Source organism: Pteronotus mesoamericanus, unplaced genomic scaffold, assembly GCF_021234165.1.
Source record: "Pteronotus mesoamericanus isolate MK-2021 breed Mesoamerican mustached bat unplaced genomic scaffold, CSHL_Meso_final scaffold_174, whole genome shotgun sequence".
NCBI lineage: Eukaryota > Metazoa > Chordata > Mammalia > Chiroptera > Mormoopidae > Pteronotus > Pteronotus mesoamericanus.
In genome coordinates this window covers 26,172,540-26,199,465 of record NW_026555309.1, presented here as the reverse complement: position 1 = coordinate 26,199,465, position 26,926 = coordinate 26,172,540, and the positions used below count along the sequence as shown (strand labels likewise).

Here is a 26,926-nt window from a genome sequence, read left to right as displayed (position 1 = left end):
AGAGAAACATTGGAGCAAGAGAAGCATTGATTGGTTGCCTCCTGTATGCTCCTGGACGAGGGATCAAACCTGACCAGGGTTTAAACCCAAATCTAGGCATGAGCACTGACCGGAAATTAAACTGGCAACCCTTTGGTTATGGGAAGATGCTCCAACCAACCGAGCCACACCAGCCAGGGCAAGAATAGCATATTGTTTTAACAGAGATTTCACAATATTTAACAATTACACATTACTCTTTGAATATACCTTTTTTTTGTTACTTATTTAAATAAACAGTTTTTCTATTTTTATGTATCTTTCTAAAAATGAATTTTTTGAAAAGTATTTGAAAATACTAAATTTATAAATAATTTGAAAAATATTTTCCCCGGGCTTATAAATACCACCTTAGAATACAACAGCTGTTTTTGGTGGCTGTTTATTTAGTCTCTTAACAACTTGGTTTTCTCAAATGTGAAGTTTTTTGTTCTCTTACTTCTAAGATCCCTTTTGGAATAGATTCTTCTATTCTGTCTTAATTGTAATGCTAAAGTTTCCTAGAGCTTAGCCAAAACATGTATTCATATTTCTAGACCACATGGTGTTAAGAACTTAACTCCTAGGTGAGCAGTTGTGAAGGAAGAAAATAATGCTTTAATCTTTGGAGCCATTTTGCCTAGAAGCTAGGACCATGTGGTTCCTGGACAGATTGTCAGTTGGTGGGACACGTTTAAGTCACTGTCAGGTTAGGTATTGTTTTTCTTCTTGACAATTACATTGTATTTTGAATTCATCCTGAATTTATTATATCTGTTCTTCCCTTTAATTGGAAACTCCAAATCCCGTCCATTTTTTTGTTTTCCTGCTAATAATAAACAGTCCATAGTTTCTTGTACCCAGTTTCTATTGGGAAATTTATTCTGTATTTATTTAATCATAGGACTTTCTCAGTGATAAAAGAAAAATGTAATTTAAAAAAATATATGAATATCTTGTTAATTATAGCCTATTTTCTTTTAAACAGTCTTCTGATATATGTACTAATTTTATATTCTGTAAACCTCAAGGAGACATTTAGTCTGTTGCCTACTTAGTATTGTTATAGTTATAGAAATTATAGTACTTTCTGCCCTGGCTGGTGTGGCTCAGTGGATTGAGCGCCAGCCTGCGAACCAAAGGGTCACTAGTTCGACTCCCAGTCAGGGCATATGCCTAGGTTGCAGGGTAGGCCCCTAGTAACGGGCACTCAAGAGGCAGCCACACATTGGTGTTTCTTTCTCTCCCTCTCTTTCCCTTCTCCTCTCTCAAAAAATAAAATCTTTAAAAAAGAATAATAGTATTTTCTTTGAAAGATCTAAGAAATGATCTCTAAAAACATACAAAGTCAGTCAAAGCAACCTACAACTGAGAAAAAGTGTTTAGGTGTTTGTATACATTCAGTGGAGAGAGAATTTAAAAATTCAGACTTTCCCTTTAGTCTATGTCCATGTTTCTTAATTTCTACTAAAAGTTCATGTGATTTTGCAAATTCCTGCCATCCCATATCTGGCAGAAGTTACACATTGAGGATTATGTATAAATTGCCTTGTTAACTTTTGCAGTAGACAACAATACTAATAAAACAAATTACTTGCCTTAAGGAGCTTATAGTTATTTGTCTTTCAAGCTATAAGTTTTTTTCAGTGAGTTCATATTAAAAGTACTACTTAAGGCAAAAGAGAGGATCTGAGAGGCCATTTAAAGGAATATGATGCAGGGTAAAATGACCCCAAAGTAACAATTTTATCCAGAAAATTTGTGTGTTTTATATTTATTTCTATAATATCATGCTTGTTAAATCTTTTAACATAAAATAAAAATGACCCTTTAAAAGATACACTATACTTATGCTATATCTTTGAGCATATCTAGTACCAACGTTTTTACATAAAACAGCACAAAAACAATAATAACCCACATTTAATGAGAATTCATAATACATTGAGGTAACAGGATTGATATTAAATGTTTTATATATGTTAAGTGTCAGTAGTCCTAGAGGTATGTAATATTGTTACATAGATTGGGAAAATGAAGCTCAGAGATAACACTGCCTACCAAAACTAGTAAGTGATTCGGCCAGGATTTTGACCCAGGACCAGTCAACTCTGGAGCACTGGTTCGTAACCACTGTGTACCCTTTTTTCCTGATGCATGGTGAACAGATTAATGTTTATGGATGCCATTAGGCAAATACTCACTTTACATTTCGGACCTATTTTCTTAGTTGCATGGTTATAGTATGATGGGTCTAAAGCTGATTCTTCAGCAGCTGGCTTTTTAGGAGATAGGCTGAGGAGATAGAGGAGGAGGTGGAAGGAGGATTCTTTTACTGGATACTTAAAGTATGCTGACAGCCTTTGAATTTCCTATGAAATTGCTTTCATGCAATGAAGTTGTAGGGTAGAATAGCCAATGCTTTCATAAGGAAAATAACTCTTCTATTTTTGTGTGGATGTATGTCCTATCAAATAATAGTGGTCTCCTGTACCACAGAGTTAGTTGCCTTGCTTCTAACATGGGTAAAAGCAAGGTGGTGGTGGAGGTTTCAGACAGTAGTCTATGTCATATTTGGTATTCTTTGGAACCAGGAAGAGAGAGAGAGAGTGTGTGTGTGTGTAAGGGGGAAAAGGGAGAACGAGAGAAAGAGGGACTGGGAGGCAGGGAGAGAAGGAATGGGGATCAGGGATTGCTATCATTAGTTTTTTTAAAAAAGATTTTTATTTATTTATTTATTTTTAGACAGAGGGGGAGGGAGGAGAAAGAGAGGGAAACACCAATGTGTGGTTGCCTCTCATGTGCCTCCTACTAGGCACCTGGCCCACAACCTAGGCATGTGCCCTGACTGGGAATCGAACTGGCGATTCCCTTGGTTCACAGGCCATCACTCAATCCACTGAGTCACACCAGCCAGGTATGATTAGTATTTTATGAATACTTATGTAAGCCTGGAAGAGCAAAATGTCCAGTGCAAATGCTGTAACTCTTTGAGTGAAAATTCCTCAAAGAGGTCTCTGTGTGTTTATAATTACTTTTTGTGAGATCACTAGTAAATATGTTGAGATTCCTTTAGATAGGTATTTGTTCATATTTTCTAATTTTGCATGTTCTGTTCTCCAACTTTTATTACATCATGCATTTTTCTTTTCCCAATAGAGCCTCTGTATTACTGGCAACAGACTGAAGATGATTTGACAATCACGATACGACTTCCAGAAGACAGTACTAAGGAGGACATTCAAGTACATTTTTTACCTGATCATGTCAACATTATGCTGAAGGGTCAGAAGTTTCTGGAAGGAAATCTTTTTTCATCTATTGATCATGAAAGCAGCACATGGATAATTAAAGAGAATAATAGGTATTTTTTTATTGTTTTATGTATATTTAAAATTTTATTATTCATCGTTTTAATTTTATTCTTTCCACAGTAGTTAGCTCAGAAGTGAATACTATAATTGGTCTGTCTGTATTGCTGATTATTTTTAAGGTGGATTAAAATTGGAATTATGTCAAAACATAATCGTAGTTAACATTAAAGATAATAATTATAGTTGTCGCTTGCATTACATGGTAGTGCTTTTCCTTAGCAGCTCTGGATACAATAATAATCATTTATAGGTGAAAATGGTTATTTTAATTTGCACTTTTTAAACTTTTTAATAGAGATAATGTTTTCTACAGCTTCTAATTTGTTGATTAGATAATACATTATCATTCTTTAAAATGTAAGATATATAAAGGGTGTGGTAAGTCTTCCTCCAACCAGGCCTTCTAAGTATTTTCTTTTTTTAACAAAAAAGTTTTCAACACATATTACACACTGTTTTACAGTTTGCTTTTGTTGACTTTAACAATAAATCTTGGAGAGCTTTCTATAAAAATGCATAATATTTTTATCCTATTTTATGGCTTCATAGAATTCTACTCTGTCAACTGTATAATCATTTTTAAAGAATGGCCCTCTATTGTTGGACATTTACATTGTTTCCACTCTTGGCTACAATTATAACTGTATATGTCTGTCTGTCTATCAATACCGTTTCACATGTGCAGGATACATGGACCATGTGTGTAAATACTTACAAGTGGAATGGTTCATACTTCTTTTAAAAATTGTGGATAATAAATATTTTCTTACGTAAATAATCCATTTACATTTCTTCTGTGAATTGTGTGTTCAGGACACACACATCCAAAATAAATGATAAATTCAATTTCAAACAAAGCTTTTCTGTACATCAAAACAGAGAGTTTCTTATAAAGACACCATTAAGAAAAGAGAGGCAAACCATGAACAGGGATATGGTATTCCTAGTGCAGATATCAAACATATAGGACTTATGTTCTTAATATATGAAGAAGCCCTATTACAAATTCATACTAAAAGATAACCCAGTTTTTAAAATGGCCAAATGAATTACAGAGACATCACAACAGACGATGTATAAATGCCTAGTAAGCACATGGAAAAATGATCATTAGTAGTCATTAGGGAAATACATATTAAAGCCAGATGAGACACCATTACATGGCAAAAGAAAATACTGACATTATCAAACTTTGGCAAGGATGTAGAGCACTGGCAACTTGTACTGTTTAGCAGGTTCTTACCAAGTTAAATATATATTGCTTGTTAGACAGACATTCTACTCCTAGATATTTACCCAAGAGAAATGAAATGCATGTTAAAAAAGAAAACAACCCCCTCCTCAAATGTGTGAAGGTATATTCATAACAACTTCATTCATAAAAGCCAAAAAATGGGAACAGCTCAATGATCATGAAAAAGTAAATGGATAAGCAAACATGGTAGTATATTCATACCATCGACTGCTACCCTGCAATTAGAAAAGAATGAACTACTGATAAACACGACAATATGAATGAATCTCAGAAACATTATGTGGAGATAAAGAAGCTGAAGACAGAGGAGGACACACTGATCCACCTTTGTAGAGTTCTAGAACTGGCCAAACTGTTCTCTGGTGATTGACATCATGGCAGTGCGTACCTCGAAGATGTTAGAGGACTGATTGGACAAGGACACGGGAACTTTCTGGGCAGGTTCAGTGTCTTCCTTGGGTAATACAGATGTATGCATTTGTAAAACTCAATCTTACACTTAAAACCTGTGATTTTTATCTAAATTATACCTCAATAAAAGGAGTATGTTTGGAAAAAAAGGTAAACAAAGACTCAAGGTCTTAGAAAACTATGATCAACTATAATCTGCCCCCACTGTCACGCCTCTTTGCATATTTGTTGTCACAGATACTTCATACCCCAGTCATTTGGATTAATAAAATTAATTCTTTTTCATTATATGTCACATTCTAGTAATGACTGAATTCAGTAATGGATTAATAAATAGTATTGAGAACTTAATTTTAAAAATGGTCAAATTTGGTCCGAAGTGGGTGTAAGTTACATATTTATACTCTAACATATAATTCTTAATAATATATGACCCATGTGAGTTTTTGGTATGAGTCAAAATCCTGGGAGTGTAAGAAATACATACCTAATTTAAATTTTTTTAAGCTTTAAGAGTAGAATTCATTTTATTAATGGAGAAATTTGATGGCTTGCTTACACTTTTTAATATATTCTTTCAAAAGCTCAGTTGTCTGAAATATTTTAAAAATATTTTGTACTTGCACATATTCTATTTAGACATACTTTGTGTATATGAGAGATTTGAGGGTAGCATTATAACATGGCAAATTAGCTAGAACATACTGTTAAATGTAACTCATTAAGCAGTAACTCACCAAAGGTCTCTGAGAATAGTGGGACTTCATGCGGATAGTTTCAGCATTTTATACATGAACATAGACCAGTATTGTTTTTCCATTAAATTTGATGTGCTTGATTACTATATTATGTTACAAAAGGTAATTACAGTGATGTGTAGGTGGGATCATTGGTTTAAAAACATATGACTTTATGTACTTGATTAAATTATTTGTATCTCATTTTCAAATAATGTTCCTTCTCTCATTGGAAGAAAAACTAGTCTACAGTATATTATGTATGGGGTTTTATGTTCCTTTTGGCTTGGATGAGAGGATTTGATACTAGAATTAAAATGTAGAAATGCAGTTATGCACATTAAATGATGGATCAGAATTTTTTTACAACTGAGATTATATGAACTCTTCCTAACTTCCATAGGTAGCAACCAACTAAGAACAGTATTTATGCATTCTGGTTACTGGATGAAGTTGATTAGGAGTTACATGTATTTTTGCAGAGAGGCAGAATAATGCAGTAGTGAAGAGCATGGGCTTGGAGCCAGACTGCTTTACTAGCTTGCGACCTTGGCAAGTTCTTAACCTCTCAGTGTTTTGTTTCCTACTTGCATAATGGAGATGTTAATACTGTGTACTTTATTTGGTTGTGGCAAGCAGTAAATGAGTTAAACATGTAAAGTGCTTAAGACAGCACCTGGAATATGGTAACCGCTGGGTCAGTATAAGCTGCTGTCATTATATTATTATCATTATTATTATTCATCAACATCATTATCAAGATTAGCTTTCTTTTTAGAAAATATAACTAAACCTGGGCATTATTTTCTGTGGTGGTAATTTTTAATGCTAATGATAGGAACTCATATTACATAAGAAAGATATTTTGTATAGTCTCTTAAAATAAGTAGTTTCAGATAATTTTGAAGTGCTGTAATTAATTCATGAGGTAGTGATAATAACAGCCTTGAAAAAGAATAGTTGATAAGTTTGCATGTTCAATTTGATAATTATTATAATAGTTGTTATTGTGTTCTTGAGACTCTTTGTTTGCAATTGTGTTTGAGGGCCTGGGTTAGTATGGCACACGTGTACCAGAGTGGCACGTGGAGAAGGTTGCTTTGCTGTGGAACAGCTACCGCCCCTCCACTTTTCTCTGTATTACAGCAGTGGCCGCTCCCAGGGTAACTTACTTGGATTGTCCTTCTTATGCAAGAGGCACATGGGCAACTCCCTGTCCTCCCCCGTCCGCCATCTGCCCTGCCTCAGCGCCGTCTCTCTGTACTGCTGCGTCAGACCTTAATCTCAGGATCCCTTGATAGGCCCTTTATATTGCATTTGGAATTTGTGTTTAATTGCTTAAATGTACAGAATTAGATTTTTAAATTGATAGAGATTATATTAACCACTTTCTTCATCTGTATTACCAAAGTCATTTCTTCTAATGCCTACATTTCTTTACAATTCTTTAAAATCCGTATTTTAAAAAATAACATTTGTATTGATTTAACTTGCCTGATCTTTCATTAATAATTATTATATATATTATGGTTACTAGTTTATGAAAACAAAGTTAATTGGCTCCACACACAGAGGTACCTTTAGTTATAGGCCCTTTCTAATTACCTTTATGTACCCACCCCCACCATTCCCCAGTGAAATAATCTCAGATATGCGCTGCTTGTACTTCTGTTGCTTAAGTTTGGTAACATCCCACACAATTACACAACAGCAGTACTTTCTGGATTGTCTTACTCTTTCCAGTTACTCCTCCCGTCAAGCCATTTGACATGCTATTCCCAGTGGTACTTTGTTTGTTTATTAAATCTAAGTTATTTACGCTTGGATTATAGATTTCCCATCATAAGCAAAACTAAAATCAACACAATATTTGTTAAAATAACTTCTGGATACCTGAAAGGTAATTTCAGTGGAAGATTCTTCTGTTTGCTATTGGTTGTATAATTTATATAGTTGCTTAATATGACGCTACTTTTCTCATTTAAACTTCTAGCTTGGAGATTTCCATCATTAAGAAGAATGAAGGACTGACCTGGCCGGAGCTAGTAGTTGGAGATAAACAAGGGGAGTATATAAGAGACTCAGCACAATGTGCTGCAATAGCTGAACGTTTGATGCATTTGACCTCTGAAGAACTGGTAAGCAATTGCAATAGTAGTTTGACTTTCCGAGGGTCAGAAATGTGAGGATTATGCCATATTTCGAAACATTATTTTGCTTTCCTAAGATAAAAGACACAAATTAAGTACTGCTGACTGGTGTTTGAATATGGCTTAAAATTTTTAGTAACCATTCCTTATACTCTGAATACCTATATGTGGGGGGGTGCATGTTTTGCAAGGTAGATGTGCATGTATTCCTGTATCTACCTACCTATGTACACAAGTGCACGTGTGTAATGACAGAGAAATGTTCTGAGAAGTGCTTCATTCAGTGATTCTGACATTGTGCAAACGACATAGAGTGTACTCACACAAACCTAGATGGTATAGACTACTACACACCTAGGATGCAAGCCTCTACAGTGTGGTAATGTACAAATCAACATGAGAGTAAATCACGCACCCAAGAAAATGATGCAATGAAGAGATACCTTAAGCATGAGATGTATGAGGCTGCTGCAGGCTTAATGTGGCATACTGCTTTATAGCAACTTTTTATAAGTGGAAACACTACAATCTAAAATAATTAAAAGTATAGTAAACTCATAAACCAATAACTTAGTCATTTGTTATCATTATCAAGTACTAAGTACTGTATGTAATTGCATGTGCTGTACTTTTATATGTCTTGGCAGCGCAGTAGGTTTGTTTACACCGGCATCGCGTGAAAACCTGAGTAATGCTTTCCATTGCAACCTGTGACAGCTACGGCATCACTAGGCAGTAGGAATTTCTCAGCTCCATTATAATCTTATGGAACCACATTGTGCGTGCGTGCATGCGTGCATGCGTGTATGTGTAGGCATACATATATTCTCCTTTAGAAAAAGAGACTGACCAGTGTTGCAGGAGCAAAAATCATGATTTTACTGCCTACCTTACTGACAACCTGCTTATCATTATTGAAATTTTCTGTGTGATCTTACAATATCGCTAGGGGTATATATATCACATACAGTATAATTAGTTTTGATTGGCAAAATAATTAAGTGTAACGATGACAGTACACTTCTGGCCATCTGAAATTATGATGATCAAGAAAGCTATATGAAGAAATATTTATACTGTATGGTTAGTTACATCCTAAGGTAGACAGGAAAGATTGGAATATTTGAAGTAAGTGTCTCTGTCAAAAGAACACATGGCCAAAATGGAGAAACCCAAGTTTGATGTTTGCCAGAAGTAATTTAAACATTTCAGGAATCATTGGGACTCATAAATAAGACTATGAAACTGACTTCATAGACCTGTTACAATAAGTCATGCAGTCTACATTGCCCTGTGTTTGTTCATTCAGCAAGTGTTTATTGTGATAGGGCTCTGGGGATATAATAGTCATCATCATGGGGGCTTGTTTTGAGGTCGTAGATAATTTCTGCTGCCTATTCACACTTAATGATGCCTGAACCTCAGTGTGTTCATTATATTTTGGAGAAGAAAAATGAACATAGAATCTTGTCATCTGCAACTGAGGTCAATTTTGTGTTTTTCAAATCTTTATACTTTTTCTTGCCTTACTGCATTGGTTAGAACCTCTACTCCACTGTAAGATAGAAATAGTGAGGAGAGAAAGCAGGCATTCTTACCTTATTTGTGATCTTGTAAAAAAGAATTGAATATTTCACTATTAAACATGATGATTCTTTTCATCACATTGAGCAAATTTCCTTTATTCCTAGTATATTGAGAATTTTTAGCACGAAAAGTTGTAGAATTTTGTCATATGCATTCATTTTATTAGCAGGATAAACCCCACTTGGTTATGATATATTCTTTTTTACATATTACTCATTTTGATTTGCTGGTATGTTATTGAGGAGTTTTGCATTTGTATTTGTGAAAAATATTGTCGGTAGTTTTTTGTATTCTTTTGCCTTTTTACTTTTTTTTTTAAATTTAGTTTTGGTATCTGGATAATGCTGACATCATAAAATGAGCAGTAAGGTGTTTTTTTCTTGTTTTAGTTCTGGAAGAAATTGTGTAGAGTTCGCATTATTTCTCCTTTAAATGTTTGATAGAATTTCCAGGGAAACTATCTGGGTTAGAGTTTTCATTTCTTTTTTTTTAATTCATAAATTTAATTTCTTTGATAGATATAAGATTATTTTGGGCATCTGTTTTCATTGATTTTTTTTTTCCAGTTTTCCATATTATTCATTTCTGTTACTACATTTTTTTCTGCGTTTTGCCTACTCCGAATATTTTTGCCCCCCTCCCACCCTTTTTGTTTAACTGAAAGCTTAGATGATTGATTTTTTTGCCTTTTCTGGCATGAAAGGATTTAATGCTATATATACATCCTTCTAAACACTATTTTAGCCACATCCCCCAAATTTTCAGTCTGTCTTCTTAATATCATTAGGGATTGATCTGACTTGAGACTGGATTTCAGCTTTTTCCATGGTTGGTATTTATTCCTTGTTTATTCTTACTCCTAGGGTGGAACTTTCATAAATCTTGACTGAAAGTCTATATTGTTTACCAAGGGCTTTTCCTCCTGTGTGGGACATAGTATTCTAATTTTTGTCTCCCAAGCTTCTTTGTTAATATCAAAGCTCAGCTTTTTAATCACTTTTCTGCTGATTTCCACCTGTATTTTTCAGTTCAGCTTGGAAATCAGTTTTTAAGTTATTGCTGTAGTATTAACATTTTTAAGTATGAAGAAATACATTCTCTTATTGTTTGTTTATATACTTATTTTATTTTCTGGTCTAAGAATCCAAATCCAGATAAAGAAAAACCACCTTGTAATGCTCAAGAATTAGAAGAATGTGATATTTTCTTTGAAGAGAGTTCCAGTTTATGCAGATTTGATGGCAACACATTAAAAACTACTCATGTGGTAAGTTCTTGATAATGACTTTTCAGAAAATTTGTGAAGTAGAAGTTACTCAGATGAAATGACAGTTGATTGAACAAATATATATATTTTGCAAAGATGGCTTGATTACAGGTCATAAAGGGGTAACCATTCATAGCACCATCCACAATTTAAATCCCCTTTTTACATGAAGCCTTTTCTATCATCAGGGGTACTCATCTAATAAAGAGGTACAAAGGACAGAAGTCAAATGAATAGGTCATGGACTAAGTCATGAAAAATTGATTTCGTCTTTGTATTCTCATTAGTACTGTTTGTAGTTATTGCCTATTATTTCTGTTTTACCTTCGCCTTCAATTTTTTTTGTTTCATCTTTACTAATTGCTGTCTTGTTTTAGTTTTTTTTTTTTTTTTACTGTTGACTGTTTCATATATTACTGCTATTCTTTGTGAAGAATTTTTAAATTTGTTTTAGTATTTGTCATTGATGTGTGTGACGTGTTATAAGCTTAGGAAACTCTTCTATATCAAGTGATTTAACTGTTTCCTGTTCTTTTCTCTGTTTTGGAATTTTTATTCGTTTCCTTAATTCATATGGGATTTTTTTTTCCTCTTTAGTATGCCATAAATATATAAATTGCTTAATTTTTCCCCCTTAGAATTGCATTCTGTTCAAAAGATTTAAGAGCAGTGCATCAAGGTGCTGAAGAATGCTGTCCACACTGGCTTGGTGTACTTCCTGCATTCCCGGGTGTGGTCCTCCGCTTTGCAGATGTAGATTTTTTTTTTTTTAATTTAGAACTTTTTAGATATATTTGCTTAGGGGAATCATTAATCATTACTTAATACAGTATAACCACAGGCATGTTTCATAGAGTTGTTCATGTGAGAAGGGTCCTCATAGTAATCCAGTGGCTCATTTAGAGCTTTGCATGTAGAAATTAATTTAGTCTTATTACTAAAACCAGAAGTGTTTTGCCTCAGGAGTCACAGTACAGACAAAAGCACTAGAAAAGAGAAAACAATTTGGTCTTTTGGTATTTTGTTTTTAGACTTCTAATTTCAAGAAAATTCTTTAAAATTTCTGCCAAGTTTGGCCTTGTGTGTTTCTTTGTCTTATAGAGGTTGAAGTGAAAGCGAAGTGTAGCAAAAATTTGTAGAACCAAAGTGTAGAACCAAAGTCAGAAGTGCCATGGCAACTTGATTTAACAGAGCTAGCTGTTCCTTTCACTCACCAAACTTTCCTAATCTTTTCTGGACACTTAACTTTCTTTAACTAATGGCTGGTTATTACAGCACTCAAAGGACTTATAAAAATGAACACTTCTAGATCACATACCTACGTAGACAAATGAGATGGAGTGGCTAAAGACCAGTGGCTAGTCAGAGTGTCATTAAAGCTGTACCAGAATTAAAAACTTACTCTTATAATTTCTATATCTGAATGTCTCTCTTTCCCTCCACTCACATTTTGTTTTGATATCACAATTTACATCTTTTTATCTCATTTATCCCTTAACAAATTATTGCAGTTATAATTTTTTTACTATTAATTTTTGATTTTTATACTAGCTTTATAAGTGATTAACCCACCACCTTTATAATGTTAGGTTATTCTGAAAGTTACCATATATTTACCTTTATTGGTGAGATTTATACTTAGATTTAACATTTCTTGTAAGGCGGGTCTGGTGGTGATGAACTCCTTCAGCCTTTGCTTGTCTGGAAGGTGTTTTAGTAGGCCCCTAGATGTGTATTAAATAACGAACAAAAGGGAGAAAGGACTCAGGGACGTGGACAACAGTGTGGTTTTTGCAGCGGGGAAGGGAGAAGGGGATTAAATGTTAATGGAAAAAAAATACAATAAAAAAATAAATTCATTAAAAAAAAATTAGATGGCTGCATTTCAAGCCAGTGCTTTAAGATAAACAAATAAGCACTTCACAGAGAGTTTAGGTGCTTTGCAGTCGGCTCCCTCTACATGGAGCTTGGGGTGTGAGTCCACATAGAAGAACGCTTTAGGAACTGTTTCTCAGTTCATCCTAGCCTTGTAGGTTTCCTGGATGCCAGCCCCCTGTGGTTTTCAAAGCTAAATGGTGTAGGGCCTCGTCTTTCAGATGTAAGTCTTAAAAGTTGTAGTACCCGATTTGTGGGGTTCAATTCATTGCTCCTCAGGGAGAAGCTCAGGGTTTTGTGTTCCTTTCCAATTATGGGTCATCGCGCCAAGGTGGGGTGGGATTTTCTAGTCCCCCTGGTGTGTGAGTTGCTCAGCTAGTTTTTAGGGTTGTTTTTGTTGTTGCTGCACTTGTTGTTTTTAAGAGGAAATTGATCCATATATAGCTATAGATTTGGTGTGTCCAGAAGAGGAGGTTGAGTTCAGGATTTTCCTATATCAGCATCTTGACCTGGAACCTTGTAAAGGCTCTAATCTTTGTTTCAGTTGTATTATATTCGAGACCAGAGTTGTTTTTTACAATATAAGAACTTTCATTTTTTTATTATTAGTCATTTTTTTTAAATAAATAGAAGTAAAGATTCAGTGAAGTTAAGTTGCACAAACATTGCTGTTTGGGTATAATTGGAATAATTAGCTATAAATTGAACAGCTCCAATAATGTAGTAAGCCCATCTTTTTTCTAAAGGCATATTTGGTTTATCCATGTATTGTATGAAAGTCAAGTCTACCTGGTCAGATAGTTTCCTGGTGTTCTCAAGAGGGTATGAGTTGGCTTGTCATTGGAGGAAAGGAATGAAGGAGGCTGTAATATTTTGGAGGTTCATTGCCACATCCACTTGAGGAATCACGTAGTACTTTATCTGCAGTTTGTACTTCTTTCTGCAGTGTTTGCTTCAAGTTCTCTTTTCTTGATTTCATTTGTCATGACTTTGGATAATTTAAAATTACCTGGCTATGGAAAGGTCAATCAATATATATACTTATAGTTTTAGGGAAGAAATACAGTAGCAAAAAGGTCAGAACTCTATACTGTAAATGACAGATTTTTGAAAATGTAAAATTCCCTGAAAGAAATGTAAATCAGTGTTAGAACTTGGCATTTGGAAAGTAAAATTTTAAGTGAATATTTGCAGCAGCACAATAAAATAGAAATATTAAATATCAGAACTGAAGAGGAAAAGTAATAAGATATGGACACGGGGGTGTAAAGCTCAGATCAGAATTTAAATGCCTTTGAAGATGAATTACTTTTGCTTCTATCTAGAGCTTTACTAGATATGTTTTGTATTTGATAAAATATTAACCACTGGCCATGTAGTAGCTTTTGAGCACTTGAAATGTGGCTTTTCTGAATTGAGATGGCCTGTAAATGTAAAATACACAACCAGATTTTGAAATAGCATGAAAAAAGAATAAACTATATTAGTAACTTTTATATGAATGTTTATGTTGAGATGATATTTTGGGCATGTTTTGTTAAATAAAATTTATAAAAATTTACTGTTTTTTGCTTTTTAATGTGACTACTAGGAAATATAAAATTTATGTATGTTCCTTGCATTTTATTTCTGTGGGACAACATTGGTCTGTAGTGATCAAATTAAACATACACTTGAGCAGCCACAAGGTGATAGAATATTTTAAAAATTTAAATTACGTTGAATTTCTCAAATCACACATATTCATCATATACTGCTTAAAGTATGAGATTGAAGCAGCTGAAAAGAATATTTGCAACTTTTATACCTGAATAGAGGATTTACAGACAGGAAATAATTCTTTAGGTTACTGTCATTTTGAAAGCTAGTAGAAAAGTATATACTAGATATATTACTTTTTTTCCAAAAAGACATAGGATAGGATGAGAAGATGTAGAGGAAGAAAATACTTTTAGAAAGTATTTAAGCCAGTGGTTCAAGCTTTTTGGTCTCCGGGACCTTTACATTCTTAAGTTCCTTGGGGTACGTAATCTTTTTGTTTGTTTTGATTTACCTATCAAATTTGACCATATTAGAAATTAAGCTATAGAGTAATTTCTCTGCTAGGGCTGCAGCCAAGTACTATAGACTGGGGGGCTTAATGACGTAAATCTGTTCTCAGTGCTGGAGTCTGGACGTCTGCGATCAAGGGGTTAGCGTGACCGGTTTCTTCTGAAGCTTCTCTCTCTGACTGTAGATGGCTGTTGTCTCCTTTGTACTTCCATGGTCTTCCCTCTGCAGTGTGTTCCCCGTGTCTGTGCCCTATCACCTCTTATAAGGGCATTAGTGATATGGATTTGGACCCACTCTTATGACCTCTTTTTACTTCTTTCTCCAGATACAGTCACATTCTGAGGTACTGGGGGTCAAGACGTCAATGTATGAATTAGGAGGGGGTATAGCGCAGTCTATAATAATATCCTTCATTTAGATTTTAGCAAATGTTGACATTTTGCCATATTTAATTTCTGTTTTTCCACCTCCCTTTTGCCGAAACATTTAGGGGTGAGTTGCACATGCCATGTCCCCTTTACCCCCAATTTTTAAAAAAATATAACCACAATACAATTCAGGAAATTTAACTTTGATATAATACTTTATATAATATGGAGGCTGTATTTAAGTTTTACCAATTGCTCAAATAAAGTACTTTATAACAATGTTTTCCCCTGGTTGGAGATTCAGTCCCATGTCACTTACTGCATTTTGTTGTGATGCCTCTTTAATGTCCTTTAATTTGGAACATCCAGTTACCCAGCCTTCATGACACTGACTTTATTTTAGACCTTTTACAGACCATTTCCAGTATTTCCTCAAGAGCAGGAATCACTTCTTGCATTTTTGCTGGGAATACTACATAAATATTTCCTTTCCAGTGAATCACAATAAGAGGAACTTGGTAGGTTTTGCTATTTTTTTCTTCCACTATTGTGGTGTTAAATTTAATTACGGGGTGTTCCCCAGGTTTCTGTGCTGTAAAGTTATCATCTTCCCCTTTCAGTCACTAAAGTAATCCTAAGGTTTTAGTAGGTTTTGTCATTTCTCTCTTTTCTTTCTTTGCCTTTCTATCTGTCATATTTAGAAAAATATCTAGGATCCTTACCATGGTCTTCACGTCTCCTTCAAACTTTCTGTGACTTACTATATATACTTTAAATTCAAACACAACAGACACACACAAATTTGAAGGAAGTATTTTGCAAAGTAGTACTCTCCTGATTGTATAGGACATACCGTAGCACTCCATTCCATACTATTTTTAATGAGATAAAATAGAAATTTCTCTTCCAGTCTACTAAGATGATTTTGCTACCAGCACTGAGACCCATGGTTTAAAATCCAGCCCTGACTGTCTTTCATTTCCAGCCTCACTTACTTTCTATAGCCACTCTGGCCTTCCTGCTTTCCCTGTACTGCACCTGCTTCTCCTCTGGGGCCTTTGCGTCCGTGTTCTCTCTACATGAAGTGCTCTGCCTTTCCTCATTTGTTCCATAGTTTACACAGACCTCTGTTCACATGTTACCTTCCATCGCTTAGTAACCTGTATCAGACACAACCACATTATCTCCTTACCTGCTTTCTCTCCTTTTTTCTCTTGGGAATTTGTATTTAATATTTATATATTGCTGTTATCTTACAGGTCCTCCATTATGTTTTTATATGTGTTCTCTATTAGAATACTCAGTGAAATTTGATATTAATTATGATCATATACAGCTAAAGATCCGACTGGATAATTTTCAGAATGAAAAAATTGTCACGTTTTTCCTTATATTTCGAAGTACTAACAGTTATTTTCTTTCTTACAGTTTTTAGTAAAGTAAAAATGTAAGTGCATTTCCCCCAATTGCATTTTACATCACTTAGCTAAGATCCAGCATCTTTCTAAGCTCAGTCTCTAGTCACTATTAAGCATCTTTGATTTATTTAGTTTATGGATGCATGTTCAAACAAAATTGCAACTCAAGATTTTATAAGACTTCTTTGCCATTGTTTATAAACATGAATTTTAGACATGCCATACATGCACAACTTATCACCACTATTTAACTGACCAGGCAGAATATACACATATTTTATAGTATGTGGATTACCATATCTGAAATAGTGCTCCGTCAGGGACATACTCTGGTGATTGCTTGGTAACTACTATAAAATGGGCTTTGGGAGAGCACGCAATTATAGTGATTAAGTGTGGGAGGCAGCCGATCGATGTTTTTCTCACACATTAATGTTTCTCTCCCTCTCTACCCTCTTCCCCTCTAAAACTAGACAAATAAAATCTTTAAAAACAAAAATAGAACATGGGTTTGGAAGCACATTGAACTTAAATACCAGGCTACCACTTCTTAGCATCTTACCTTAAATCTCTTAACTGCTTGAGTTTTAGTCTCCACTTCTATAAAATGGGATCATATTCCTCATTCTCAGGGAGTGAAGATTAAATAAGGTAGTTGCAAAATTACAGGAAATAATGTATATACTGGTCTCTGCCCCCAGTTCCTGGCACAGAACATTTAAACCCCTTGTAATTTCCTGAAAAGAGCACTAGGATCACCTTTTGTGGTCTGGTTCCTGACGTAGAGCTCCAAAATCTGCTAGAATTTGTCCTTAGGTGATAGGAGTGTCTTTTGTTCTAATGGAGCAAAGCCTGGTGAGCTCCAAGATAACTTCAGGATAGGGGCTGATCCCCAGAGAGACCAGGTCACGATTAGGAGCTTGGGACTTTCAGCTCCACCTCTCATCCTCCAAGAAGGGGAGAGGGACTGATTGAGTTAATGACCGATCTTTCCTGTGTGATGGAACTGCCGTAAAAATCCCCAAAATACAGGGTTCATAGAGCCCCTGTGCTGCTGAACACATGGCGGTACCGGGGCGGTATACTTGGCGAGGGAATGGAAGCGTGTTGTGCCTTCCCCTATAGTTCTCACTGTGCATCTCTTCCGTTTGGATGTTTGTCTTCATCATATCCTTTTTAATAAACTGGTCAACGTAAGGTGTTTCCTGAATTCCATGAGATATTTTAAGAAATTATCAAACCTAAGGAGGGAGCCATTGGAACTCTGATTTAAAGCCAGTCAGTTAGGCATACAGGTGACAACCTGAAACATGGGATTGGTATCTGAAGTGTGTGGGGAGAGGGAGTCTTGTGGACTGAGCCCTTAACCTGTGGAATCGGACGCTATCTCCAGGTAGATTCTTTCAGAACTGAATTGAATTTTAGGACATCCATTGTCAAAGAAGAGCTTCATGTGTGGAAAGCCCATGCATCTGGTATCAGAAATGTTTTGAGTAGGGTAATACTGTGAAAGTAAAGGAGAAACATGTGTTTTTACTTACAGAGTAGTATATACAGAGCAACTTAATATTTCATGCATACTAGAAACAGTAAATTTTACCAATTCTATGTACAGACTATGAATTTGGAATAAAGTTTCATGTCATTAATTTTTCAATCTGTCCTCCTAACACATACTTTGTTTCTGAATAGATCAAACCTTTCACTTAATATTACTTTCCAATTTAATTTGGTAATAGCGCTGATTAAAGGTTATTTGAATGTCTTCACTTTGATTTGATATACAGGAGCCTCTAATTGCTAAGTGTTCGACAAAGAAAAAAAGACAGTCAATTGACTACATGAAACTCATGTTTCAAATTTTTCTCTAGGGAATATTTTATTCAGTTGTAGTCTACTTTAGAAAAAATAGGTAACCTTAATATCCCATATTTGTTAAGAGATTGAATTTATTATTAACCTTCTGACAAAGAAATCTCCAGATCCAGGTTGCCTCACTGGTAAGTGCTACCAAATGAAGAAACAATAACAATTCTATACGGACTGTTCCCCAAAATGAAAGAGGGAGGAACACCTCCCACTTATTTTATGAGACCAGCTTTACCCAAATAGCAAAGGCATGTTAAGATGAGTAAGTGGAGGGAAAAAGAAAAGAAACCAATATGTGTCCCTCATGAATATAGACACAAAAATCCTCAGTAAAATATTAGTAAATCAATAAAAAGGATAATACTTCGTGAGCAAGTAGAGTTTATCCTGGGAATTTAAGATTGATCCAACATTGAAGATATTAATCAGTGTAATTCAGCTTATCAACAGATTAAAGAAAGATATCTTACCAACCTAGTAGATATGGAAAAATAATTTGACAAAATTAAGCCTTCATTTATGATAAAAATGCTCAGCAAACTAGGAATTGAAGGTAACTGCCTCCTCAAAAAACCTAGAGTTAATGTCGTACTTCATGGTAAAAGACCAGATGCTTCCCTAAGAAGGTATTTGCCCTCATTATTTCTCAGCATCATGCTGGAAGTCCTAGCTAATGTGTGAGGCAAGAAAAAGTAGTAAAAAGCATGAATAATTATCAAGAGATTCCAGCACTGCTACGAGAAAAATGAAACCAAACACTTTTGGGGTATTAAAAGCAGTATTTACACGCAGCTCACTTACCCACTCATAGCTTGCAACCTTGGGATTGAATTATGGGCTTAGCGGCCCCTGACCAACCTGAACAGTAGCAAACAGCTTGCAGTGGCATAACCTTTTTTATTTAGCTGTATGGTATACCTGGTTTTCAAATAAAGAATAGGAGGGCTGGAACTTACTAAGTGAGTGTCACCCAGTGCCTTGCTACATAAAAACAAAGAGTGGTGTGGGGAAAATGGAGACAACTGTACTTGAACAACAATTTTAAAAAAAGGAAAGAAAAGAATTTCAAATTATTTATTTCTCTCAGTTAAAGGGAATGTTTTGTTTTATAGCAAATTATTACCATCAGACTAGTTAGTTTATTATAATTTGTTTTTTAAACTTCTAGAAATTGGACTTTTGGTATATCGCAAGCATCCACATTTTATTTGAAGAATAACAGTTCACTTCTGTGTAAAGACCCACAAACTCTTCACTGAAGTGTTTTATAGGGAAGTATAAAATTGAAAGTGATGGGCATGCAGTTGAAACTGTACATAAAATAGAATTTGATAATACAATGACAGCAAAGTAATGAATTTTGCACTTTGAAATAGTGCACGAGTTTAGAAATTTTGAATGTAAATTAAATATGCCATAATTAGGACAGAGTAAAGGTATATAACTGTTTTTATAGCTGTTCTGATATTTTCTGGTATAAAATTATATATATGCCTTATAAGCTCCATGAAGATCACATCCAAGTTAGTATGTTTTTCTCATTAACGCTGCTCATCTCATTTATTTGATTTGTAATTACAGTAATATTCAAGGCAGAATGTATTCAAGATGTCTGGAATGGTAATAATGGACATTTGCATTTATTAAGGTTTTTCTAAGTGCCAAGCACTGTTCAAGTGCTTAAAATATATCATTTACTCAGCAAAACAGTTGTTAAAAAAAGTACTATTATTATCACTGTACTTATAGGAGAATAAAGTAGGGGCTAATAGCCATAGTCCTCACTCTCAAAGACCTAAAAAGGGAACAGGGAGATAAATTCTGTGGGCAAGGTATAAATAAACTATTATAATACATTATTTCTTTTTATTAACGTTGGAGAAAACTGCTTGGAGGGTAAAATGCCACTTGAGTATGGCGTAAAGTATATAATGGGCAGAGAATGTGAAGCAAGCAGAAAAGGCCCAGCAGGTAAAGACGTGGGAGAGCAGGGGACGCAGTTTTGTAAATTGTGATTTACAGGTTTGCTAAATTGTGGTTTACGGGTTTGCTAAGTGCCAGATTTTGAGGAGAACAATAGGAGCCAATATTGGGAAGGTATTTGGGAGTCAGTTTTGAGAAGCTTTCAGAAACACCAAGTCAGTTTGGACATTTTTCTTTTAAGCGTTGGAAAACCATGGAGAAGTATTATTGACAAAGTAAAATTTTCTGAAGTGAGAACTACAAGCCACTGAACGCTGTGGTCGGTCAGGTGTGGAAGCTGCTGACTCTAGTCCCCTTCCAGTGGGTGTTCCCTTAATAGCTTAATCATAAGATTTGTTTCTTTATAAAACCCTCAGTGAATTATTCTAACTGTATACTAAAATAAAACATTCTTAACTCCAAGGATAGATTAACTTTGCTGGAAGTATTTATAAATAATAATTTCCTACATATTCATTCAAAAGTATTTATCTAGAATACAGAGATCAGAAGACAAGCTTCTGGTTCCCAAGATAGTTTTGTGAGAGAGATGGTGTATTTGTTTCCTATTACTGCTGTAACAAATTGTACTGTGTCAAAAAGGCAAATTCTTTTAAGTTCTGGAAGTCAGAAGTCCTTAAGTTCTGGAGGTCAGAGGTCACTAGAATGGGCACTTGGGGCCACATTCATTCTGGAAACTTTAAGGGGAGAATCCATTTTCTTTCCGATTCCAGCTTGTAGAGGTTGCCTGCATTCCTTAGCTGGTAGCCTCGGCTTCCAATTTCAGTCAACAGCATAGCATCCTCTGATAGGTCTCTCCTATCCCTCTGCTTTTGCTGTCATATCGCCTTCTATGTCTGTGACTGCCCCCTCACCACCGTTTCCCTTTTACAAGAACCCTTATTAATATATTGAGCCAACTCAGATAACTCGCGATTATCTCCCCAGTTCAACGTCATTAACTTTGTCACATCTACAAAGTCACCTTTGCCAGGAAAGGTAACATATTCATATCCCAGGGGATTAAGATGTGGACAATTTAGGGGGACATTATTCAGCCTTCCACAGGTGGTATGTACATGCATATTAATAATCTAACATTTTATGGTAAATAATTTGTTAGGAATAATATACATGATGCTAGGGATTCTCAGAGTTCAAGCAGCTCATGTAACCATGAGAATAGGGGAAGCTTCTGGAACAAGACATGGTTGAACTGAGTCTTGGAGAACAGGAGTCCATCAGGCAAGAAAGGGCAAGAAGAATCCAAGCAGAACGCTGTGTCAGGGTATGGCAGGAGCAAACCACGTGGTGTGAGATTGCTGTTTTTGTAATTAATAGTACTTCGGGTCCACTCGATTGGAAGTATGTACATATAAGGTTTGTGGAAACAGAAGAGAATATCTAAGTCTGAGTAAGGGGCCCATCACAAGACACCTGCATCTCCATCCTCTTATTTTCATGGTGATCTCTCTTGGTCTTTAGGCTTTTTTAGAAAAGTGCTTGTTTATTCTATTACAGTTGTTCCAGTTTTTCCCCCTTTGCCCTCCTCCACCCAGACTACCCCCCGCTCCCACAGCCAGTCCCCACACCATTGTCCATGTCCATGGGTCATTCATCATGTTCTTTGACTGGTCCCTTCCCCTTCCTTCACTGGATGCTTCAGGGCCCTCTGTCCTTCTCTCACTGTTGTGCATTCAAGCGCGGGCATGTTAGAGATCAGTCATTTTCATTGTTAGTGCTCAGTACGTTCTTAAGGCACGTGGCTCATGAAAATAAATGCATTTCTATGAAAATATTATTTCAACTTGTAGTTGTATTTCAATTATTTTTTTCTTCTGTGAAAGCCCTTGGCAAGCAAGTGAGAATAGCAGTGGGCAGGAGGGAGGGGGTTACTGCAGGGGAGAGAACCGAAGCAGCATTGGGTCCATCGGCGAGTTGGTGGTGGTTTTGAAAAGAAATCTGACTTAGCCAGTGATTATCAGCAGCAGAGGGAGAGAAGGAATAGTCTGTGAGCATTGTGTGCCAGCCTGTTCTCCTGTGGAGAACACACGCCTGCCCCACCCAGGAGCCTTCCTCCCTGCAATACTGGGCCAGCAGAAGTTGGGTCGCTCCTGTGACCAGCAGCCGGTTCTGGCATAGCTGTACCAGTCAGTCCTCACGCCACAGAGCCCATGTCACAGCTTTGCCTAGCGAGTACTTGGCAGGCCTCCACCTCTAACTTTAAACGTTTTATTCTCCAGTCTGCTCTAACACGTACGGAAACAGTTTTCATATTTATTAAGTACTATGCATATTTTGTTTTCTACATTTGATGTGATTTTGTTGGTATTTAGGCATTTTAAATTGATGAGGTTTGTAATAAACAGTATCATTGCAATCTGTTTCCATTAAAAGAAGGATTACTGTAGATGAAATCCGCTTATGAGTCTCAATTTGATTATTTTATATTAAAATGAATTGCTTTAGCCAGGAGTAGTGCAATAAATATTACCATAATAAACATTCTTGATATTGATGCTGTAATTAAATAGTACACCAAAGTAAATAATTTGTAAACTAACAGGTGTGAGTTTGAATCTCAAGACTGTGGTTTTTCAGTGTACCCTAGAAGAAGTTACCCAGGCTCTTCTAGTGTGTTCTCTCATCTATTAAATGAATACAATAACAGCCTGTGGGTTGTTAAGATTAATATTTATAATATGTCTGACATATAGATGTGCTCACAAATCCTAGTAGCTATCATTGTTCTTAGTAATTATTACAAGTTAACATTTGTAAACTTCATATTTATATTCTGTGGTTTTGAAAATATTCTGCTAATAAATTGGTGTTTTATATCATATTTTAAACTAGTTATTAACAGTTAAGAGGTAGAGTAGCGCGGTAGTTAAGGACATAGACCCTGGGTTCACATCTTAGGCCCATGACTTATTACCAGGCTGTTCTTGGGCAAGTTACTTCAGTGCCTTGTGCATCACTTTCTCAGCTTCAAAACATAGCCACCAATAGCACATTTCTCCCAGGCCACTATGAAGAGTTAATGAGGTTAAGAATTTATATAAAAAGTTTAGAACAGTTGCTGACATAAAGTGGTAGGCCAGTTTTTGTCATCATCATTATTTTTAATAATTTGTTGAGTAAAATTTTTTTGGTCACTTTTTACTTCAGGTGAATCTTGGAAGCAACCAGTACCTTTTCTCTGTCACAGTGGATCCTAAGGAAATGCCCTGCTTCTGTTTGCGCCACGATGTGGACGCTCTCCTCTGGCAGCCGCACGCTGACAGCAAGCAGGACATGTGGGAGCACATCGCGACTTTCAATGCTTTAGGTACAAAGCAAGCTCTTTGACAGCATTTTTCATTACTTCAGAAGTTGCGCTCATCTTTTTTTTTTTTTAAGTTTTCATTTTCCTTTTTTAAAAATCTGAGCTGTCCTAATTACACTTGGATTGACTTATACTATGATTACAGTTGATGAATATCAGTACTTTTGGGAACAGTAGGACTCATCTGTTTCTATGCTTGTACAGAAGATCAGTGCAGAATAGAAAATCACAGTGGTTATCTAACCACTTGCAATGTTCTGATCAATCATTTGTATATTCCTGTACAGTATTAGAATGCAGACAGGGAGTTTGACAATACCCTACATGGAACTTGTATTTGGGTTTCTTCAGAATAATCTCCAAAACCATCATGGAATTGCTCTGAGGTGGTGAACGTTAGGGAACATCTTTCAGGGTTGTAAGTGCAGAGAGCCATTATAAATGAAAACACTTAGAGAAGATGGTGATAAGCAAAAATAAAATTTATTCTGTAGGATAAAAGGGAAAGTACCAATTTAAAAATAGGGCTTGAAATATTTTAAACTACATAATTGTAGACTTATGTAATAATTGATTTTATATCAAAATATGTAAGTATTGTGAGGGAGAAATTTTTTACATGAATTAGCCACAGATACTGCTTTATTGAAAGGTTATTTTAAACTGGCAGCAGGAAGTTACGCATTTTGATTGCTAAGTGTGCACACAACCCTAACTATAGAGATTTGTCAGTTATGCCTTAGAGTTAATAATACAGCTGCTAAACTGGTTAATTCAGACTCCAAATGGGTTTTTATGACCTGAAATAAAGTTTGATTAAGTAATTTAACTGCATATTTCTAGCCTTTGCACTGTAATTTCTGTATTTTTTATTTTCTATCTTCTTTTTTAGGAGGAGGAAACTATCAATTTTCATAGGCTCAGATCCTCTATTCATATCCCCAAATTCCCTAGCATAGAAGATTGTGTTATGATTGAGTTTAAGTTAAATCAGCATTATAGTAGATGCGCAGTCTGAAGATATTATATACATTATTAATTTAGCCAAGGTTAGCCCAGAGAACTAGTTCTAAGCTACTCAAATAGAAAACTACATCCTCTTTTTTCCTTCTCAAATCCTGCTTAATATTAATAAAAACCAATATTCATCGAACTGTGCCCAGAGGTTCCTTTGCTCATTCTTTGTTTGATGAGCTTTATTGTAGTGTTATTTTTTTTTTTATCTCACATGTTATGGCTGAAAATCCTAATTTATATTTCAGCTTTTTAAATCTGGAGAGATAATTGTTAAGAAGATTAATACTGGTTTTTTCATAGTTTAATTAGTTTTCAAGGAATATCCTCATGAAGTTTTTAAAAATTAGATACTTGAATTTTCTCTTAAGCTTGAAGTGGTCTCAAGGTTCTACTTCTGGGAGCTGAAGTACAACAAAATTCTGTGTTGGTAATGGTATATAAAAATACTATCAGAGAAATAATGAGAACATACTGTGCATGTTAGTACCTTCAGGAATGGGGCCTGCATTTTGAACACAGTCCTGAAATAACTTTTCAATGGTCCTATAAATATTTTCCCATTTATTTAAGAAAAGGATGTGTAATGACCTGCCTATCTGTTATTGATCAACTTAACTATTAAATTGGCAATTAAAGATATTTTGACATGTTTTTAGCATTTAAATGTTTAGATTTTTAGTGTTTTAATTATTGATGGAAATTATATGGTGCTGTCTTGCTCCTTTCTTGAAGAGAAAAAACCCTGCCTGTTTTGTTCCTTAGGTATTAAAGCTCTATATTTGCACCACTTGGGAGAGAGATTGATTGTGGTTAATCATTAATGTTCATTGTTGAGTATTTACGGTATCTATTTAATTTAGGCATTTTAATTTGTAATAAAATTGTGAAATGTTAAATGTTAAATCACAACTTTTCTCCTTCTGTTTAATGTATAGTTTTTCTTTTGTTTGTCTCATATTTCTTGGCAGGCTATGTCCAGGCGTCAAAGAGAGACAAAAAATTTTTTGCCTGCGCTCCAAATTACTCCTATGCAGCCCTTTGCGAGTGCCTTCGCCGCGTGTTCATCTATCGTCAGCCTGCCCCCATGCCCACTGTACTTTACAACAGAAAGGAAGGCAGGCAAGTAGGGCAGGTTGCTAAGCAGCAGGTAGCAAGCCTAGAAACCAGTGATCCTATTTTGGGCTTTCAAGCAACAAATGAGAGATTATTTGTTCTAACTACCAGAAACCTCTTTTTAATAAAGGTGAAAACAGAGAATTAGTTAATCCAACATGTTGGCTTCTCTGTACTGGGAAAGGTATCAGCGGAAGCTGGAAGGCTGGGCAACTGTACTGTAACCTATTAAGTTTTAATGTGTTAAATAAAATTATCTTGTATGAATTTTTATTTTTTAAAGATATTGGAAATATATTCAAGAGATTATGATTCTATAAAAGCTGTGGAATGAAGCTGCAAATTTAGAGAAAATTGGCTTCTGTAAAAAACATAAAGATGCTATTAGCAATGTAATTATTTTTTAAAAACAGAAGCTATAATCTTTTATATGAAAAAAATGTACAGTTCAGTGTTTAAAAATAAAAATATCATGTACTCCTTGTTCATTGATGTAGTTTCTACATTCTGTACCTATGGAATGGATAGGGTAATAGTTAAAATGTTGATTCTTGTAAATAATTAAATGAGCTGAATAGCTGAGGTAGAGGGGAAATACAATAGGAACACAGCAGGTCTAGTACTGATAAAGTTGACTGGGACACCTGAGGTGTTTTCAAATTAAGTGTAGTTTATTTAATTTTTTCTGTTTGCTCTTTCACAGAGAGGTGATAAGATTACACAAAGAATAGCTTTTAACCATCACTGCATAACAAATCACCTCAAAACTCAGATTTAAAACAAGGAAGTTTTATAATTTCTCATGATTCAATGACTCGACTGTCTCTGTTCTACACGGCCTCTCATCCTCCATCAGACTAGACTCTGCTTCTTCCCGTGAGAGAGAAAACATTCCAAAAGGGCAAGCCCTTATGCACAAGACCTTACCAAGCCTATACTTCATTCATGTTTGGTCCTTTTCCATTGAACAAAGCCAGCCACACGGCCAAGTCTAGAGTCAGTGTGGAAGGAGATATATAAGGATACAGATAGCAGAAGGTATGATTCATTGTGGGCTATTAATATAACAGTCTGCCACACAAATTATCATTTGTCTTTGATACTTCTTATATTTCTACAGTTACG

The 26,926-nt window shown here is 35.3% G+C and overlaps 1 protein-coding gene across 1 annotated transcript in view; it reads left to right on the top strand.

The window, feature by feature from the left end:
- The window catches only part of NUDCD1 (NudC domain containing 1), a 53,654-nt gene extending 27,469 nt beyond the window's left edge, over positions 1–26,185 (top strand). The window contains exons 6-10 of the mRNA XM_054590398.1: positions 3,178–3,382; positions 7,789–7,933; positions 10,674–10,799; positions 23,515–23,674; positions 25,657–26,185. Of these exons, the coding sequence (XP_054446373.1) occupies positions 3,178–3,382; positions 7,789–7,933; positions 10,674–10,799; positions 23,515–23,674; positions 25,657–25,949 (929 nt within the window). The 3' untranslated portion in view covers positions 25,950–26,185. The remainder of the gene's footprint in view (positions 1–3,177; positions 3,383–7,788; positions 7,934–10,673; positions 10,800–23,514; positions 23,675–25,656) is intronic.
- The last annotated feature ends 741 nt before the right edge of the window (positions 26,186–26,926 follow it).